Consider the following 19,927-nt stretch of genomic DNA (forward strand, 5'->3'; position numbering starts at 1 on the left):
TTAATCTAGAAAGACCTATTCATAAAATAGTCACATTAGTAGAAGCCAATTAAGACGCACACACATACAGATGATTGAAACTGGTTTTGATAAAAATGGGAAATCCCACATTTCAGGTCAATGAGTGATTTGGTGGGAGTGTAGCTGTTGCTGAGAGTTTGCATGCTTTAAATATGTGTCATAAATAAATAAATATTAATAAATAAGTTAATGATGCAGAGTTATAAAATATTATTAGAAAATGTGTGATTGTAAAATCTCCTGAGCAAAATGTAAATGTATTGAGTTAATTGTGTTGCAAGGCGGAACGATTGTTGTGATGTCGCGACCCCACGGACAGTAAATAAGGCAGAACAAGCAAGAGGGGAGGGTGCTTGAGCACGTTGTCTTCAGCTCCTCAAAAGATTTAAGTGTATTCGATGATTCGTTCAAAACTTCAAGCAAGTGATTATTAGAACCTCTTTTCGTTACAAGCAGCCAACGAGGTATTGTATTTTTGTAATTTAATTTATTTCTGAATGTTTATTGATGTGAAATCAAAGTCTGATGTATTGTACTGTATTTTGTAAGTTCTCACGGCGTGTTGGCGTGTTGGCGTGTTGGCGTGTCGGCGTGTTGGCGTGGATGGTGTGTACAGCAAGAAGGAGGAGTCAATAAACGCCCGTTTTACAAAAAAGAACTTTCCTGTGTTGCCGTGTACCGAAAGGAGCTACAATAAGTATGCTCTCGTTCAGTGTTTCTTACCCATTGTTGGGTATGGGCCGCAGCGGTACTCAGTTGCAATACACTTTCTTACCACTTGTAGCAGTAATGACAATATCAAACAAACAAAAGAAGTATGTAGCTAAAGTCATAGAGAAGTTTCTAAGCGCAACAATGATGACTAAAGTGGTGAAGTTGTATTTTTAATTGTACTTTAATTTAAATGACAGTATGATTGGGACATAAATCATTATTAATATAGTTTATTTTAGCACTACATACTTGTATGTAAATTCGTTTTTCGTCAGTTATTTATGAGTCCCTTCTTATGCAGTATATTATTATTTTTAGAATCAGCCAGACCTGAGCCTTGATGATAATATTTGTGACTAACATTGTTTCATATCATTTGACAAGGTTATAAACTGTAAATTGTTTAGATATCATTATTGAATACAATTAAAATCAAGAGAAAGGGTTAAAAAAAACATTACTTTAGTGTAATGATGCAAGTGAATATAATTCATGTTCAATGTGTTACAATGTGTGCATGTTATGCTATTTATCAAGGCACAAACAAAAAAAAACACTTTATTTGTATTGTAAATAGAAGAGTTATTTTTTTCTTGTGTATTTATAATTCCTCCAACGAAACAAAAATATGTTTTATTTATCCGATTACTCTGTTAATCAAAAGACATTGCAGCAGAATTTAAAATTCCTTAGCTGTATCCCAAACATACTTTAGAGTAGTGCAGTGGTTCAGTGCCTGGATTCAGTGCTCCAACATGAATGTTCCAGAATGCTAAAAGGGCAGCGAGTGGAGGGGACTACAAAGGTCCGCATAGGGACGTCTGATATTTAGGAAAAAAAAGATCTAAGAATAAAAGCTCACGTCAATGTTTGGATGCTGAGGCCAGACAGCAGACTAATCACTGCGTAATGATACTGTGATGAATGCTGACCTTTAGCAAGTGCTATCATGTATGGTGATTTAATTAGCAGCCCGGCGAGCAAGAAGCCGGATATGTGGATGGATGGAACAGGATTGTCAAGCTAATGAATGAACTAGCCTTTCACTTCCTGTGGACGCGGCCCAGACGGAGTTATTTACCACACACTGATTAGGCCAACCTTGTATTCCACTATACTTAGGTTAGGTTAGGTTAGGTTAGGTTACTTTATTAGTGCCCGAGGGTAAACTTGTTTTGCAGCCAGCAAGATCAGGACATCCATTTAAACATACAGAGAAAGTAACATCTTACAAACCCCAAAACCAGTGAAGTTGGCACGTTGTGTAAATCGTAAATAAAAACTGAATACAAAAATTTGCAAATCCTTTTCAACCTATATTCTGTTGAAGAGACTGCAAAGACAAGATACTTAACATTCGAACTGGAAAAAGTTGTTAATTAAAAAAAAATATTTGCTCATTTGGAATTTGATGCCTGCAACATGTTTCAAAAAAGCTGGCACAAGTGGCATACTGTGGCCCGAGCATACTTGCGTACAAAATGTGCTAAAATACGAGCTTTAGCTGTAACCAAAAAAAATAACGTTAGCAACCCAACAGTTGGCACCAAGATTTAAAATCCAGGATTTTTAGGTTTAAATGTATAACATTTGCTAAAATGCTAGCTTTAGCTGTAACCAAAAAAAAACCCGTTAGCGTACTTGCGTATACAATTTGCTAAAATGCGAGCTTTAGCTGTAAATAAAAAAAACTTACCAACCATGTTGGCACCAAGATTTAAAATCCATGATTTTTAGGTTTAAATGTATAAAATGTGCTAAAATGCGAGCTTTAGCTGTAACAACAAAAAAAAACCTTAGCATACTTGCATAGAAAATTTGTTAAAATGCGAGCTTTAGAAGTAACAAAATAAAAAAGTCAGCCACCCAACAGTTGGCACCAAGATTTAAAAATTCAGGATTTTTAAGTTTAAACTCTCACTGTCCCTTTATTTAAACTGTCCACCATGGGTGCCCGAGCTTTCAGCCGCTCTGCCCCACATCTTTGGAACTCTTTGCCATCAGACCTTCGTAACTTAGACTCAATATCCCTCTTCAAATCAAGACTCAAAACACACCTATTCCTGACTGCCTATTCACTGTAATCATCTTTCCTTCTCTATCTTTGTTGTTGTTATTATTGTTGTTTTTATCTAATTTTATTTTATTGTTTTGATTTTGTACGGTGTCCTTGAGTGCCCAGAAAGGCGCCTTATAAATAAAATGTATTATTATTATTATTATTATTATTATTAAACATATAACATTTGTTAAAATATGAGTTTTAAGTCTAACAACAACAAAAAGTGAGCATACCCACGTTAGCTTATATGTACCTACAATTGGCACAAAGAATCACATTTCCTGCTCAGTGGCTTTGTGGTTAGAGTGTCCGCCCTGAGATCGGTAGGTCGTGAGTTCAAACCCCGGCCGAGTCATACCAAAGACTATAAAAATAGGACCAATTGCCTCAGCATCAAGGGTTGGAATTGGGGGTTGAATCACCAAAATGATTCCCGAGCGCAGCCACCGCTGCTGCTCACTGCTCCCCTCACCCCCCAGGGGGTGGAACAAGGGGATAGGTCAAATGCAGAGGGTAATTTCACCACATCTAGTGTGTGTGGCACTTTAACTTTAACTTAATCAAGTGTGGGATGAATGGCGTGCTGGCAGGGATCAGGACTCAAAGACTAGAACAATCGAATTAACGGGAGCGAGTCCAGAACGTAGAGCCGTGAGCCACATGACGAATGTGAGAGAATAGGCCGTGGCATGTCGGTTAATGACGTGTAATTAATGATCATTAGCGGCGGGGATGAGCGGACGGCGACGGCCTCTTGAGGGACCAGCGTGCAAAGTTAAGCGGGTGTGAAAGTCAAATCGCACAGCGAGAGGACGAGAATTTTTTTTTTCATGCGCAAATGAACCAATTTATTGCGTCCTCACGCTTTTCTTGTTTTTTTTTTCCCCACCTTTTTTTTTTCTGCTGACCGAGCAAAGGTGTAAAGTGCAGGCAGCGCGTTTATAGGTCACACGGCACCCGGCCATGATCTATGGGCCGACTTATACTGCCCAGCGTGCATTACGCGGCCCGGCCAAGCGTGGTGGTCGCTGGCGGAGACAGGAAGCAAGCGACCGCTACTGATCATGTGACGCAAAGCCAGGATCAACTGACTTATTCTCGTCACAAAGTCAGTCCAACTGCTTACTATCGTTATATCTGATGTATGGTTTTAAAAAATGCAATAATCACAAGCGAAAGAATGGCTTCATTGTTAATCTGATAGAGGATTATTACTTCACGCTGGGAACATTATCCAATCACTGGAATCCTCTCAAACAATCTGGATTTTTTTTTTTTAGGGGATGACATCGTTCCTGCTGAGATATCATCATCTATGATCCTGAGATATAATATCATGCAACGCTGATGTAAGTTTATGTGAAAACTTAACTAGCACAGTCTGACTGACAAAATAATGTCAGCTATGAAATGTTTTCACTCCCCCATATCAGCGCATGTAATTGTTAATGTTAATATATAAAGTACAAAATGTAGCATCGTTTAATTTCAGGACTTGTGATTTGTGGCGTCCACACTCCCGCTGGGTGGATTTAATCAAGGTAAACACTGAGGACAGTCAGACGCAATCTGCCGGCGTCTAATCGGAGGCAGCGGATTAATCAAAAGTGCCGTCAGATGGTCAGAGGAGGATTTATTGAAGCGAGGCCCGGGATGATAAACTGGAGGAATCACTGGCGTTACTTTAAAGATGTGATTGGCACGAGTACTTGAAAAACATTTCCATGCAGATTGGGACGCTCCTAATGTTTGGGCCGAGGGTGTTTACGAGTCTATTTGCATTCCAAGAAGCATGACGCTGATTGCAGCGTCAGCGTCCATACTGTAGATTGTTGTCTACCGGAAATGTTCTAACAGATTGGCAAAAACAGCACATCTCTCATGTCCTCTAAAACTGACTTTTCTTACCTATTAGTACCTGTTTTTGTGTGTTTGAGATCGGCATAAGTCCCCAAAAATGTGAAATCTTTCTTAATTTTAAGAACGATATGTATAAAATAATCTTGCCTTCCTTCTTACTTCTTCCAAACAAGCCATTTGGAATATGCCCAATTTGTGACGTTTTCCTTTCTATGCCACATCAATGTAGAATGCGCTCCCAACAGGTATAAAAGAAAGGGCATATCTATCCTCCTTCAAAACCGCAATAAAAGTACACCTCCAGGCAACTTCAACCCTAAACTAACACCCTCCCCGGATTGTTAATAATCAAATGTAAACAATCAAATGTAGATACTTTTCTTATGCCTTCTGATCTCTCTCTCTCTCTCTCTATGTCCACTACTTGCTGTACATATCCTACCAAGTCAGACCTACACTGTTTCAATATCCATTTCTCTGTTCTCAATTGTTGATGACTGATGATAACAACCAAACCTAACCCCCCCCCCCCCCCCTCCACACCCCGAATTGTAAATAATGTAAATAATTCAATGTATACACCCTGATGATTATCTTGTGTGATGACTGTATTATGATGATAGTATATATGATAGTATATATCTGTATCATGAATCAATTTAAACCGACTTAAACAAGTTGAAAAACTTATTCGGGTGTTACCATTTAGTGGTCAATTGTATGGAATATGTACTTCACTGTGCAACCTACTAATAAAAGTCTCAATCAATCAATCAATTCCCCAAGTGTGACGCCATAAATGGAAAATATTTACTTGAAGAGCTTTGCGCGAGTCCGCCATTGTACTCCGACATGGTACATGTACATGCATTCTCCGTTGTTGCCATTTCTAATATAAAAGCAGAGCCGGCCCAAGGCATAAGCGTACTAAGCGCTTGCTTAGGGCCCCCCGGCCACCAGGGGGCCCCCAAAGGAATTAACAAAAAATTCTTATTTTTTTATTTTTTGCATGTACGAGTCTGACTGATGATTTCTAAATGATCAAAGATATATTATTGTACAAAAACACAATTTTAGGTCAACAGAGTGCTGCTGCTGATCTAGGCTTAGTGATTCTTCCTGCCTCTCTTTAAATGTAAAGCCGCCTCTGCTGCACCTGTGACGTTTGCCGCCTGCTATGGCGTCACATTAGTGCCAAAAATCCAAGCGCATAAAAACTGTTATCGCGCGCTGATTCTCCACTTCGTGCGCGCGCGCAACACCCTTTTGCGCGCGCGTGGTGCCTTTTTGCGCGCGTGCCGTCTCGGTCTGTGCGCTGGCATGTTTCGTTTTGGCACTTTGGGGGTGGGTATGCTTAGCCGGCCCCTTCTTTCTGATTGGCCAGGCGAAAAATGCTCAGAGATAATCAGAAGTATAGCAGGGCGGGTCATCGTCAATATGTATCAAGATTGTTATAGGCGCAAAGTTTTCACTTCTTCTTGAACATTTGTTTTCTAATTTATGGAATTTCTTTTGATTCAGCCATAAAATTAATGAAATAATCTTTGAATTTTGTTTTTAAAATGTTAAAAATAGCCTTTTAATAATGTATTCTGAAACAGTTTAAAATAATCAGAGAACTGACTAACACTGACCCTACACAACTATGTTGCACAATTAAGTCATTTTTTTTATAGCGAAAGAGGTGATTTCAACAGGTGCAGCATCCTATGTCATATCTACATGTAATAAGATTTGTAACAAGGCAAACCGTTTGTAAATTGGTCGAAAATCGAGCAAGTTATGGTAATTTAATTGGTACATGTACTAATTAAATTACCATAACTTGCTTTGACATCAATGTAATGATTGAGGCTAGCTGTCCGAGGTAAGATGGCTACAACGTTGCTACGCTGGAGAATGATTGGTCTTATGAAAAATGCTAAGAGCCAATCAGAAAGGAGGGGCCGTCTAAGCATACCTGCCCCCAAAGTGCCAAAAAGAAACATGACAGCGCGAGGAGAGATGCCAGGAGTACACAGAGAGCGCACAGACCGAGACGGCGCGCGCGCAGAAAGGCACCGCGCGCGCACAAAAAGACCACACGCGCGCGCAAAAGGGTGTCGCGCGCGCACGAAGTGGAGAATCAGCGCGCGATAACAGTTTTTATGCGCTCGGATTTTTGGCACTAATGTGACGCCATATCTTTCCTCTCAGATTCAGACAGGACTGAGCAGGTGATCAGAGGACCACTGTCTATTAAGGAGAACTTTTCATTCCCCAAACGGCATGATGGCCGAAGTTTTCATTATCATTATACCTACAGACAGCTAGTCAATGGGGAAAAAGTCAAGCGTAGCTGGCTGACTTATTCAAGAAGTAAAGATGCAGTCTATTGCTTTTGCTGCAAATTATTTTCCAAAAAGTCCTTAAAACTGGCAGCCGAGGGACAGCGGGATTGGGTCAACATAGGTGCACTGCTGAAACAGCATGAAAACAGTGAAGATCATTGTAGCAACATGGTGAAATGGAAGGAATTTGCCTTGCGTCTTTCAAAGGGGAAAACTATTGATTAATTTAACTTCAGTAGACTGCGCTCTCTTTGTACAAAGTAAACATTAAATATGAACAATTAACTAAAAATGTAAACTAGTAATTAAAGACTAATAAGTACAAGACTGATGAGACAAGATGACTCTTTTACTGTAAATACAAAGCTTTATCACTTGGACTGTTCAACCCCAGGCCACTCTTGTAGCTGAATGTTTTCTACATTTTAAGATTAGGAACCATATGTGGCACTCTGGACATCATTCGTTCATTCATTGGTATTATTTATGTTATAAACTGGGCCACCCCCATATCTTTATAAATGACATGTAATTTGTAAAGACATGCCAGGCTGACAATAGGATAATGTAAACAACACTGCCAGAGCCGCAATGAGTTTATAGTAGGTGTGTGAATGATCAACAATCAATATTATTGGCAGAAATAGAGGGCCCCAAAATCAAATTTTGCTTAGGGCCCCATGGAGGCTTGGGCCGGCACTGTATAAAAGTAGTGTATAGTTCAAACTCGCTGTATATCTGTCAGTAGACTTGATATGGAAATGGTAAAAACTACCACATGGCTGACGGGTAGAAAACGCAGTCAAAGTGGAGGCACGTAAATAAGACCGCTCTCAAAACGGTGGAAGCAGTGTCTGGGGAATCTGTGGTGGGTTCTCCTATTTCTGGGGCTGAGGTTGCCGAGGGAGTTAAAAAGTGGATGAGATCCGCCCGGAGTTCCTTATGGCTCTGGATGCTGGTGGGCTGTCTTAGTTGACAAGACTCTGCAACATCGGGCGGTACCTCTGGATTGGCAGACCGGGGTGGTGGTTCCTCTCGTTAAGAAGGGGAACTGGAGGGTGTGTTCCAACTATCGTGGGATCACACTTCTCAGCCTTCCCGGTAAGGTCTATTCAGGTGTACTGGAGAGGAGGTTACGCCGGAGAGTCGAACCTCGGATACAGGAGGAACAGTGTGGTTTTCGTCCTGGTTGTGGAAATGTGGACAAGCTCAATACTCTCGGCAGGGTCATAGAGGGTGCATGGGAGTTTGCCCAACCAGTCTACATCTGCTTTGTGGACTTGGAGAAGGCATTCGACCGTGCCCCCCCAGGAAGTCCTGTGGGGAGTGCTCAAAGAGTATGGGGTATCGGACTGTCTGATTGTGGCAGTCCGCTCCCTGTATGATCAGTGTCAGAGCTTGGTCCGCATTGCAGTAAATCAGACCCGTTTCCAGTGAGGGTTGGACTCTGCCAAGGCTGCCCTTTGTCACTGATTCTGTTCATAACTTTTATGGACAGAATTTCTAGGCTCAGTCAGGGCGTTGAGGTTTGGTGGCTAAAGGATTAGGTCTCTGCTTTTTGCAGATGATGTGGTCCTGATGGCTTCATCTGGCCAGGATCTTCAACTCTCACTGGATCGGTTCACAGCCGAGTGTGAAGCGACTGAGATGAGAATCAGCACCTACAAGTCCATGGTTTTCGCCCGAAAAAGGGTGGAGTGTCATCTCCAGGTTGGGGAAGAGATCTTGCTCCAAGTGGAGGAGTTCAAGTACCTTGGAGTCTTGTTCACGAGTGAGGGAAGAGTGGATCGTGAGATCGACAGGCGGATCGGTGCGGCGTCTTCAGTAATGCGGACGCTGTATCGATCCGTTGTGGTGAAGAAGGAGCTGAGCCGGAAGGCAAAGCTCTGAATTTAACGGTCGATTTACGTTCCCATCCTCACCTATGGTCATGAGCTTTGGGTTATGACCGAAAGGACAAGATCACGGGTACAAGCGGCCGAAATGAGTTTCCTCCGCCGGGTGGCAGGGCTCTCCCTTAGAGATAGGGTGAGAAGCTCTGCCAGATGAGGTGGTTCGGGCATCTGGTCAGGATGCCACCCGATCGCCTCCCTCGGGAGGTGTTTAGGGCACGTCCGACCGGTAGGAGGCCACGGGGAAGACTCAGGACACGTTGGGAAGACTATGTCTCCCAGCTGGCCTTTAAAAGCCTCGGGATCCCCCGAGAGGAGCTGGACGAAGTAGCTGGGGAGAGGGAAGTCTGGGCTTCTCTGCTAAGGCTGCTTCCCCCGCGACCCGTCCTCGGAAAAGCGGAAGAAAATGGATGGGATGGATGGATGGACAAAACGGTGCAACGGTCAAAAATCAAAAAACAAAATCTATGCAACATTTTGACCAAAATACCATCATTACATGTTACGTAGACCACAAGGAAGTGTTTTAAATCATAATAAGACCCCTTTAAGAGGCAGCGTCCTCTCTAGTTGACATTTGTGTTTCGCATAACAAGGTAATTTTTTAAATGAAATCTTTTTTATTTATTTAGTTGTAAATAATTATTAATATATATATATATATATATATATATATATATATATATATATATTCATTTCATTTAAATATTTATTGATTTTGTATTTAATTTCCTTTTTAATAAATGTACCTTTTATTTATAACAAAACATTTTTAACGAATATTTATATAATTTGTTTTATTTCAATCAATATATTTTTATTTTTAATACTTTTTTCTATTTATTTATGTCTTTATTTATATTAAAATATTTAATATAAGTATGTATGTTTGTTTGCATTTGGTACATGTTAAAAATGGTTCTTAATATGGAATTTCAATGTATCTATTTTTAATGTATGTATTTTTTTTTTTAATAGATGCACTATTTTACTATACTAAAATAGTTTCTAGAATATTTATGGATTTTAAAAAAAATGCAATCCATATTTTGTTCTCTAATACATGTTCTATGTATTAAGGACAGATTCCAGATGTCCAAACAAAAAAAAAAAGCCAGGCGTGCCTACAAACACGTGAAGCTAAGAATTAACAGAAGCTATGGCATGGAACAAGGAAACTTACTTGGAAACGGTGTGACATAAACAATGAAGCCAGGCCGACTGACTAGCAAAGACAAGCTTAAATAATGCCTCTGATTAGTGCTCGGGAAGCAGGTGAGCGGGCGAGCACTAATCAGAGACAGGTGAACACAATGAGTCGCCATGGTGACAAAAACAAACAAGGAAGCGCAGACGGAACTAAAGAAGTCCAAAACTAACAGAACATAACTAAACTAAACATGATCCGGACCACGGATCATGACAGAACATCTAATCTTTGTTTAGTATATCAGTTGATCAAATATGAAATTAAAATATCAGGAAGCCTCTTTATATAGAACACTAGTTATTCTTACTTTCTCTTCTTAGGGTCACGTGCGTGTGAGAGTGCGTGCGTGCGTGCGTGCGTGCGTGTGTGTGTGTGTGTGTGTGTGTGATTTATCTCCTGCTGAGTCCACCGCCTCCACTTCTTCTTCTACAGGGTCTAATTCATGCAGTGGCAGCAATGATACGGTGGCGCGTGCTGAAATGGCATCATTGCATGGCGCTAACCCCAGCGTGCGCCCTCTCTCACACATACACACATAAACACACACCAACACACGCACGCACACACAAACACACACACACACACACACTTCCTCCCCCCCTGCTGACGGTGCGATGACGGGTATGATTTATCAGGCCCTCAAGCAGCCTCGTGTCAGTGACGGACTTGCAGATTTACACCGGGAAAGGGTCCAGTCTTGAGATGGTACACAATGAAGGTCACGAAAGTACAGTATATTACATCTGAAAAATTAAATAGCTCCTTTTTACTTAAACCAGTCACTCCAGTATTTAGCAGGCTTTTCTTTGTCACTGTTGGCCTAAAATGACTGAATTTACACTATTTGAGGCTTTTTTTTTTGGTTTTCAATAATATTGAATCAACTTGTGATTTTATTACATTTGTTATCACTGCATTAAGTGTTTCTTGTAACCTGAACTGTTGCGCTCATTTTTGAGAGATGATGAGAGATTATCATCACACTTCAACATTTCTAACATGTACATTTTGCCTCTTTGCTAAGTCAAATGAAAATATGTTCTTAATTGTCTTACCATGAATAAAATAATGTTAAATAAATACATTAAGACAGGAACAAGCGGTAGAAAATGGATGGATGGATGGATGGATGGATGCATGGATGGATGGATGGATGTCAACAAATAAGGAAGTAAATGTTGTGTATACTCCAACAGTGGTCCCCAACCACCGGGTACCGGTCCGTGGATCGATTGGTACCGGGCTACACAAGAATAATAAAAAAAATAATAATAATAATAAAAAATAAAAAAATTAATAAAAAAAAATTTAATTTTTTTTTTTATTAAATCAACATAAAAAACACAAGATACACTTACAATTAGTGCACCAACCCAAAAAACCTCCCTCCCCCATTCACACTCATTCGCACAAAAGGGTTGTTTCTTTCTGTTATTATTTCTGGTTCCTACATTATATATCAATATAGATCAATACAGTCTGCAGGGATACAGTCCGTAAGCACTCATGATTGCATGTTTTTATGACAAAAACAAAACAAAAATAACATTTGTGAAAGAATGGGCCGCTTTTAGGAGCTCAGTGATTTCCAGCTTTGAACTGTCATAGGATGCCACCTGTGCAACAAATACAGTCGTGAAATTTCCTCGCTCTAAAATATCCTGGGTTTGGAAGTTACCAGGAGAACGGTACATTTCGGACTGCATTGGGCCGAATGTGAAATTTGGTGGAGGAGGAATCAGGGTGTGGGGTTGTTTTTAAGGAGTTTGGCTTGGCCCCTTAGTTCCGGTGAAAGGAACTTTGAATGATCCAGAATATCAAAACATTTTGGACAGTTCCATGCTCACACCCTTTTGGGAACAGTTTGGAGCGGGCCCCTTCCTCTTCCAACATGACTGTGCACCAGTGCACAAAGCAAGGTCCATAAAGACATGTATGACAGAGTCTGGTGTGGATGAACTTGACTGGCCTGCACAGAGTCCTGACCTGAACCCAGTAGAACACATTTGGGATGAATTAGAACGGAGATTGAGAGCCAGGCCTTCTCCACCAACATCAGTGCTTTTGAAATAATGGTGGAAAATTCCTATAAATACACTCCGCGACCTTATTTTAGTGTGTTTTTTTGTGCGCTTTGTGTGTGTGTGTGTTAAGGGAGTCACTGAATTTGCAATGCCGTGACAGCGGAGTGGAATCGTAGCAATTTGACCGAGCGTCGGACTGCATCGACTTGATAAAAGGAGGCAGCAGGACGGTGCATGAGCACCGCATCGAAATGAGACATGAACCCACACAAAATATGCAGGCAGATTATATTAAAAGAGAAACTTACCTGCAATCAAACAATTCATGACAAAGGCAGGAAACCAGCAGTGATTCTTAAAAGTATACCCCATTGCAGCAAAAGCGACTTTTTAACCATATTCTAACAGTGATAGATAGATAGATAGATAGATAGATAGATAGATGGATAGATAGATAGATAGATAGATAGATAGATGGATAGATAGATAGATAGATAGATAGATAGATAGATAGATAGATAGATAGATAGATAGATAGATAGATAGATACATAGTACTTTATTGATTCCTGAAGGAGAGTTCCCTCAGGAAAATTTAAATTCCAGCAGCAGTGTACAAAATTGTAAAAAGTAAAAAGCAAATAATGGGGGTATAAATGGAAACAAAATAGAAAACTATTACAATAGAATTAAAAAAATAAAAAAATAAAAAAATAAAATAAAAAGAAAAAAAGCAACAATGAGAATAAAAATATAACAGTAAAATAAGAATATAACAAGAGAAACCAGGCAGTAGTGACCATGTTATGAAAAAGTATTGCACTGTTATTGTTTTGCAATAATTTTTCTCTATGTAAATCTACAATCTCTCTTAGTTTGCTTCACTTATTAAAGAACACTTGTTTTTGAAGGTTTTTGAAGTTAAGGCAATGGTTGTGCGACATAAACCATATAAATTTGGCCTACGGTAGAGGTTTTAATTTAGTAAATCATGACAATGCATGTTGTTGACGCGTTTTAGTGTCGACAATCAATGACAGATGTGGCTAATTAGCGCGGCTAAGGTATCTCCATACTTCTAAGTTAATCCATTCATCCATTTTCTACCGCTTGTCCCTTTTGGAGCCTATCTCAGCTGCATTAATAATGCTGAAAATGATCTATAAATATATCTAAACATGCGACACACAGGCGGATACAATAAGCGATGCTAACCGCAAAGCTAGCCTAAATACCAATTCAAAACAACATAAGTGCTTATTGCTCTTTAAAAGCAGACAGTAACCAGATATAAACAAAACAACAATATATCGTGATATACAGTATATTGTTATCAAAAGAGGCTGTAATATTCAGTGGTACCTCGGGATTCAAGTGCCCCGATTTACGAGTTTTCCGGGATACGACCGGTTTCTCGGCTAATCGATATGATGTAAGTTGCGAACAAATATTTGCGTTATGAGCCTCCCCACCAATAGTTGGCGTAACGAATGTCACGGTGAACTCCGCAAGATCCGGCCAGAATATCCGATCTTACTCGCTGGCATTAGCTTATAGCTAGAGATGGACATAACTTTGTTTTTCCAAGCATGGGAAGGAAGACATTGTGTGTGAAGGACAGTGCCGGGAAGAAGAATTTGATGCTATTCATTGAATTAAACAAATAAATCATCATAAACATGACAGAGCGTGTAATTAGTTAACTTGGTGAAGCAGTTGGAGCGTAGCACTGCTAGTCAGCTTCACAGTGAGGCAGAACGAGTCGATAACGCCAGCCAAGGATGTTAAAATAATATCTAAACATTTATCCATTAAAATATGGAGAAGCTGCTGATGGTGTGTTTGCAGCTGGAATGAGATACCATAAATGTCCACTCTCCAAGGTAAATGCTGTAAGTTATTATTATATTATTTCATGAAACTACTGTACTTGTTTGTACTACTTTCTATTGTATTGTTTTTCATACCATTTTTTTTTTAACTAAAAGAGTGTTATTCCTTTTTAAAAGGCATGTCACATGTTAAAATTGCAATGTTTTGGGGTGGCAAAGCACCGATTGAATAGATTTGAATTAATTTCAATGAGCGATGCTGAGTTTTTAGAGGAACCAGCTGTATTACAGGAACAATTCAACTGGTATCCCAAGGTACTATTGTACTGAATATTAGGAAATATAGATTTTAGACCATGTATCTGCCATCCTTAGCACAGGCTTCTCTGCACATCTTAAAACAAAGTTCTGCCCATTATCCGTCAGTCAGCTACACATATGTTTCTTTTATGTTGGCGTCTATAATATTGGACAAGTGCAGAGTTACAATTTATATATATTTTTTTGGTAACACTTTATTTAGTATAGGGAACATATTCCCTAGAGATGTCCAATAGTATCGGCCTGCCGATACTATCGGCTGATAAATGCGTTAAAATTTAATATCGGACATTATCGGTATCGTTTTTTTTATTATCGGTATCGTTTTTATTTATTTATTTATTTATTTATTTTAATTATTAAATCAATTATTAAAACACAAGATACACACTTCTTTCTGTTATTAATATTCTGGTTCCTACATTATATATCAATATATATCAATACAGTCTGCAAGGGATACAGTCCGTAAGCACACATGATTGTGCGTGCTGCTGGTCCACTAATAGTACTAACCTTTAACAGTTAATTTTACTCATTTTAATTATTTACTAGTTTCTATGTAACTGTTTTTATATTGTTTTACTTTCTTTTTTATTCAAGAAAATGTTTTTAATTTATTTATGTTATTTTATAAAAAAAATTAAAAAGTACCTTATCTTCACCATACCTGGTTGTCCAAATTAGGCATAATAATGTTTTAATTCCACGACTGCATATATCGGTTGATATCGGTATCGGTAATTAAAGAGTTGGACAATATCGGAATATCGGCAAAAAGCCATTATCGGACATACCTAATATTCACCATTAATTAGTTGCTTATTAACATGCAAATTAGTAACATATTGGCTCTTAATGAGTCATTATTAAGTACTTCTTAATGCATTATTCTGCATGGTCTTATTATACAACCAGTAAGCCATTAACTAAGAGTCTTCCCTCAGTAAGGTTGGGGTTCTTAGAATATGTTCTCCTAGTGTGCAAATAACTCTAAGTTAAGTCTTTGTTACTTAGAATATGTTCCCCATACTAAAGTGTTACCTTTCTTTTGTCAGATTACACATTTTGTGGAAAAAAATTGCCATGTTGTGCAAAACAACGTCCACTGCAGAGGACGTTTGTTCTCAGGAGGATATGTGAAAAGTGGATATTGTGCACATTTAAAAGAAAAAGGTTTGCACTCACCGCACTGCTGCAGGGAATATCTTTGACCTTGAGCCAAGCCAGGTCCAAGGTGCCCTCGCCCCTGTAGCACGACTGCAGCCTGTCTTTGATTTTTTCATTGATCTCCCGCAGGGAGAAGACGCACAACGCCGAGTCTTGGAATTCCTGCCGCGGCCGCCTCTTCTGTCCCTTGGAGAACACGGCGAACAGCACGTCGTCGTCCGGCGCCACGTCCAGCGAGCGCGCCAAGTTGGCGCCGGCTTTGGACAGGTAGGCCGCCTCCAGCAGTCGGTAATCCACATTGCCGCTCACGCATCCGATGGGCACCTCCACGTAGGAGTGGAAGGCGGTGTCTGCTTTGCAGAGGCGGACTATCTTGGAGGTGTAGACCTGCTCTTTACCGGCCGAGGAGGACCCGGTGGTGGGGCCGCCCCCCATTTCGGGCTGCAGCGTCAGGAAGTAGACAAAGTTTCCACTGGCGAAGCCGTAAATGTAATAGATGTCAAAGTCCGGTATGACGGTGAAGGTGTCTGAGGGGATCTTAATCATGGAGGCCACAAACTCATCGTGAAAGACGTAGGCGAACATTCCATCCTCCTCAGAGTTCCTGGCCAGCTTGCGGCTGGAGATGGTGGGGAAGTACTCCGGCTTGCCGTCCACCGCCGTGGCTACGAACAACATGTCCGGGGAGGCGTTGCCGTAGGAGACGATGACGCCAAACACAGAGCCGCTCTCGTTGACACCGGAGAGGTAGTGTTCCTTCTTGTGGAAGGGCTCCCCGAGCTTGAAGAGGTCGTCCAGGCGCAGCAGTTTGCAGATGCCCTGGTAGAGGCTGCCGCACGCCAGGAGACGGTTTTCCCGGTAGTCCATCAGCAGCATCTTGTTGACGTTGTTGGTGAGCGTGAGGGGCTCGCTGCACGGCTGGACGATGCGGGGCGGGTAGCACTTGCGGTTGTCTTCGTCCGGCCCGGTTTGGTGCGACACCTGCACCTCCAAGCCGGGCGACAGTTTATAGATGCGATTCACGGCTCCCAGGTAAACGTTGCCGTTGCGATAGTCCACCGTCAAATGGTTAAACGTCCACTCGGGGTTCTCGGCGCGGAACGAGGCGTACCCTTCCTCCTCGATGGACGCCGTGATGACCTGGGAGGCCGAGCCGTGGGCCTGCGACGCTCGCGCCGCCGTCTTCGGCGTCACAAGCGGCGCCAAGGTGGAGAAGAAGCAGCATAGGAAAAAGCAGGTCCGTGTCCTCACGGCGTGGGACGTCATGGCTGCGGCAAAGAGCGGGAAGGAGGCACGGTCCACGAGATCAAGCCTCTTTAGAGATGGAGGGCATCATGCACCTGGAAGAAAGGAACATTTTAGCAACAGAATCAATGTTTGGATCAAGGTGAACAAGAGGAACTCATCAGCAAAGCTGCATGCACCTCAGAGCGCCACCTTCTGGAATTCATTCTACCCTCAAGAGCGGCAATTTGCAACCTTTGGCAGTTTCTCTCTGGTCTCCCAATGGGGCGCATCACCTGCTGACTGCGTCACTTTCTCTTTGAAACAGCAGCCCCGGCACATAAAGCACGCACGACTTACAACAATTAGGAAGAAAACGCTGGCGCCGGCAGAAATGAGCTCACTGATTCGTCACGAGGTCATTGACGTGACGCAAACAATGACATTCTGCATGTGGAAATCAGCCATGCTGGATTACTTTTAACTCATTTATTTATTTATAACTCCATTTAAATCCAAAAGTCGGTAGATATTAGTGTTGTCCCGATACCAATATTATTTCGGTACTTTTCAATATTTTTCTATATAAAGGGGACCACAAAAAATTGCATTATTGTCTTTATTTTAACAAAAAAAATTACAGTACATTAAACATATGTTTATTATTGCAAGTTTGTCCTTAAATAAAATAGTGAACATACTAGGCAACTTGTCTTTTATTAGTAAGTAAACAAACAAAGGCTCCTAATTTAGTCTGCTGACACATGCAGTAGCATATTGTGTCATTTATCATTCTATTATTTTGTCAACATTATTAAGGACAAGTGGTAGAAAATGAATTATTAATCCACTTGTTCATTTACTGTTAATATCTGCTTACTTTCTCTTTCAACATGTTATATCTATACTTCTGTTAAAATGTAATAATCACCTATTCTTCTGTTGTTTGATACTTTACATTAGTTTTGGATGATACCACAAAATCAGGTATCAATCTGATACCAAGTAGTTACAGGATCATACATTGGTCATATTCAAAGTCCTCATGTGTCAAGGGACATATTTCCTGAGTTTATAAACATAATATACATTTTTTTTAAACGAAAGAAGATGTGATGCCAAAAAATATTGACGTAATAGTAGTATCGACTAGATACGCTACTGTACGTGGTATCATTACAGTGGATGTCAGGTGTAGATCCACCAATTGTGTTTGTTTACATTGTGACGCCGGTGAGCTACGGTGTGTAGTGAAGCATGTTTAGCTATTCCTCGTCCTGCAGGGATGATACTTGTAAGAAACTTACTTTATTTGTCGCCATGGAGACGAGGATCAGTGATTTAGAAGTAGCTAAAACATTGCCGACTGCAAATGGACGTTCGTCGCTAGCTAGCAAGCCATGTCTTAAAGCACCTCTTCCTGAGGGCGTTTCAGTGTTATGACTTCACCTTTATTGTTAGTTTTTAAGCCAAAATGCGTCCGTTCTCCTTTTTCTGTCTACACACTGTGTCTGCTTGTAAGTACTCAGTGATTGTGCGCTGCCGAACATGCTCGTCGGCTCGTAAAACCAACAATGCCATGACGTGATGACGACGGCGGGGCTGGGTGGGGTGGTGGGCGACCGATACTTTTTTAGAGGCGGTATAGTACCGAATACGATTCATTAGTATCACAGTACTATACTAATACCAGTATACCGTACAACCCTAGTCCCCACACTAATGTTTTTAACGGTAAAGTATTGTATTGTTTTGGCCATTCATTCACAAGGCAATGGCGTTCGGGGGTTCCAAAGTGTGAAAATCTGACAATGTTGTTTTGTTGTTGTCATCAAACCTCACACGCAAATAACTAAATCAAGAACTGTGTACAGTGCCAAATGTACAGGCGTATGTATCACAGCGTTTTCCACATGCTCGTCTGCTAGTAAACCAGCAATGACACCACGTGACAACGACGGGGGCGCGGGGGCGGGTGGTGCACTTTTCAGAGGCGGTATAGTACTGAATAAGATTCATTAGTATCGCGGTACTATACTAATACTGGTATACCCTACAACCCTAGTAGATACTAGCGTACAAAAAATGGCAGCTCATTCGGCAGGATTTTGCTGTACTGTAAATGGAAAAACGGTACCAATATTTTTTAGGTTAAATGCTGGCGACTGAGCTGCCAGTTTTGCCATAAAACCTACAGACTTACAGTGTACTTTGGATGTCAGGAAGCATAGGTGGCTGCCAAACGCAATAAGAAGTAGGGTAAATGTTGGCGTCACGCTTTAGAAGCGGTGACACGGGGCGTCGTGTTCCTTAAGAATAAAAGAAGCGCCGCATAATAACGATCGGGAGCAAAGAACATCACCGGCGCTCCCGCTGCTCCCCGGGGGGACACGGTCATAACAAAGCGAGCTCCTGCGGTATCTCAAAGACATTCAGCAGCTTCTAGGAAAAGAAAAAACAGGACAAAGGAGGAGAAGGTGAGAAGAGATTGAGCTGAGAGACGACGTGAGCGCCGTTGCTGTCGCACCTTGACCCCGGATCATAAAGATTTCTTAGAATGTATCTACACAACTCGAGCCTTCTAACTATCAAACAGATTACATGTTTACATTTATCGCATTAAAGGACCGTTTTTGATGATACCTGTTCATTGCTGTCTCGGCTTTTGTAGGATTTGCTTTCCAATTACAATGTTCAACAAAAGTTTCCCCCTGTTTTTGTTTGCCATCTGGTTTAATGTACAGCCAAACATTGAGTCCAACACAGGAGTTCTTAACCTTTTTACCGTCCATCAAAATTCTTAGTCAAAGACAGCTCTCTCCTAAACATGTTTGGTCCCCATTAGTGTTGTCCCGATACCAATATTTTGGTACCGGTACCAAAATGTATTTCGATACTTTTCGGTACTTTTCGATACTTTTCTGAATAAAGGGTACCACAAAATATGGCATTATTTGCTTAATTTTAACAAAAAATGCTACGGGACATTAAACATATGTTTCTTATTGCAATTTTGTTCTTAAATTTAAAAAAAAGTGAACATACAAGACAACTTGTCTTTTATTAGTAAGTAAGCAAACAAAGGCACCTGACATATGCAGTAACATATTGTGTCATTGTCCATTCTATTATTTTGTTAACATTATAAAGGACAAGCTGTAAAAATGGATTCTTAATCTACTTGTTAATTTACTGTTGATATCTGCTTATTTTCCGTTTCAACATGTTCTATCTACACTTCTGTTAAAATGTAATAATCACTTACTAT

At 40.7% G+C, this 19,927-nt stretch overlaps 1 protein-coding gene across 2 annotated transcripts in view; it reads right to left on the bottom strand.

The window, feature by feature from the left end:
- plxna4 (plexin A4) overlaps positions 1–19,927 on the bottom strand; it is a 381,909-nt gene that overhangs the window by 324,142 nt on the left and 37,840 nt on the right. For both annotated transcript variants that reach the window (XM_061959460.2, XM_072913282.1), the window contains exon 2: positions 15,454–16,775. In XM_061959460.2, coding sequence (XP_061815444.1) covers positions 15,454–16,701 — 1,248 coding nt within the window. In that variant the 5' untranslated portion in view covers positions 16,702–16,775. The remainder of the gene's footprint in view (positions 1–15,453; positions 16,776–19,927) is intronic.

The sequence above is a fragment of the Nerophis lumbriciformis genome, linkage group LG05 (assembly GCF_033978685.3).
Source record: "Nerophis lumbriciformis linkage group LG05, RoL_Nlum_v2.1, whole genome shotgun sequence".
In the NCBI taxonomy this organism is placed as follows: domain Eukaryota; kingdom Metazoa; phylum Chordata; class Actinopteri; order Syngnathiformes; family Syngnathidae; genus Nerophis; species Nerophis lumbriciformis.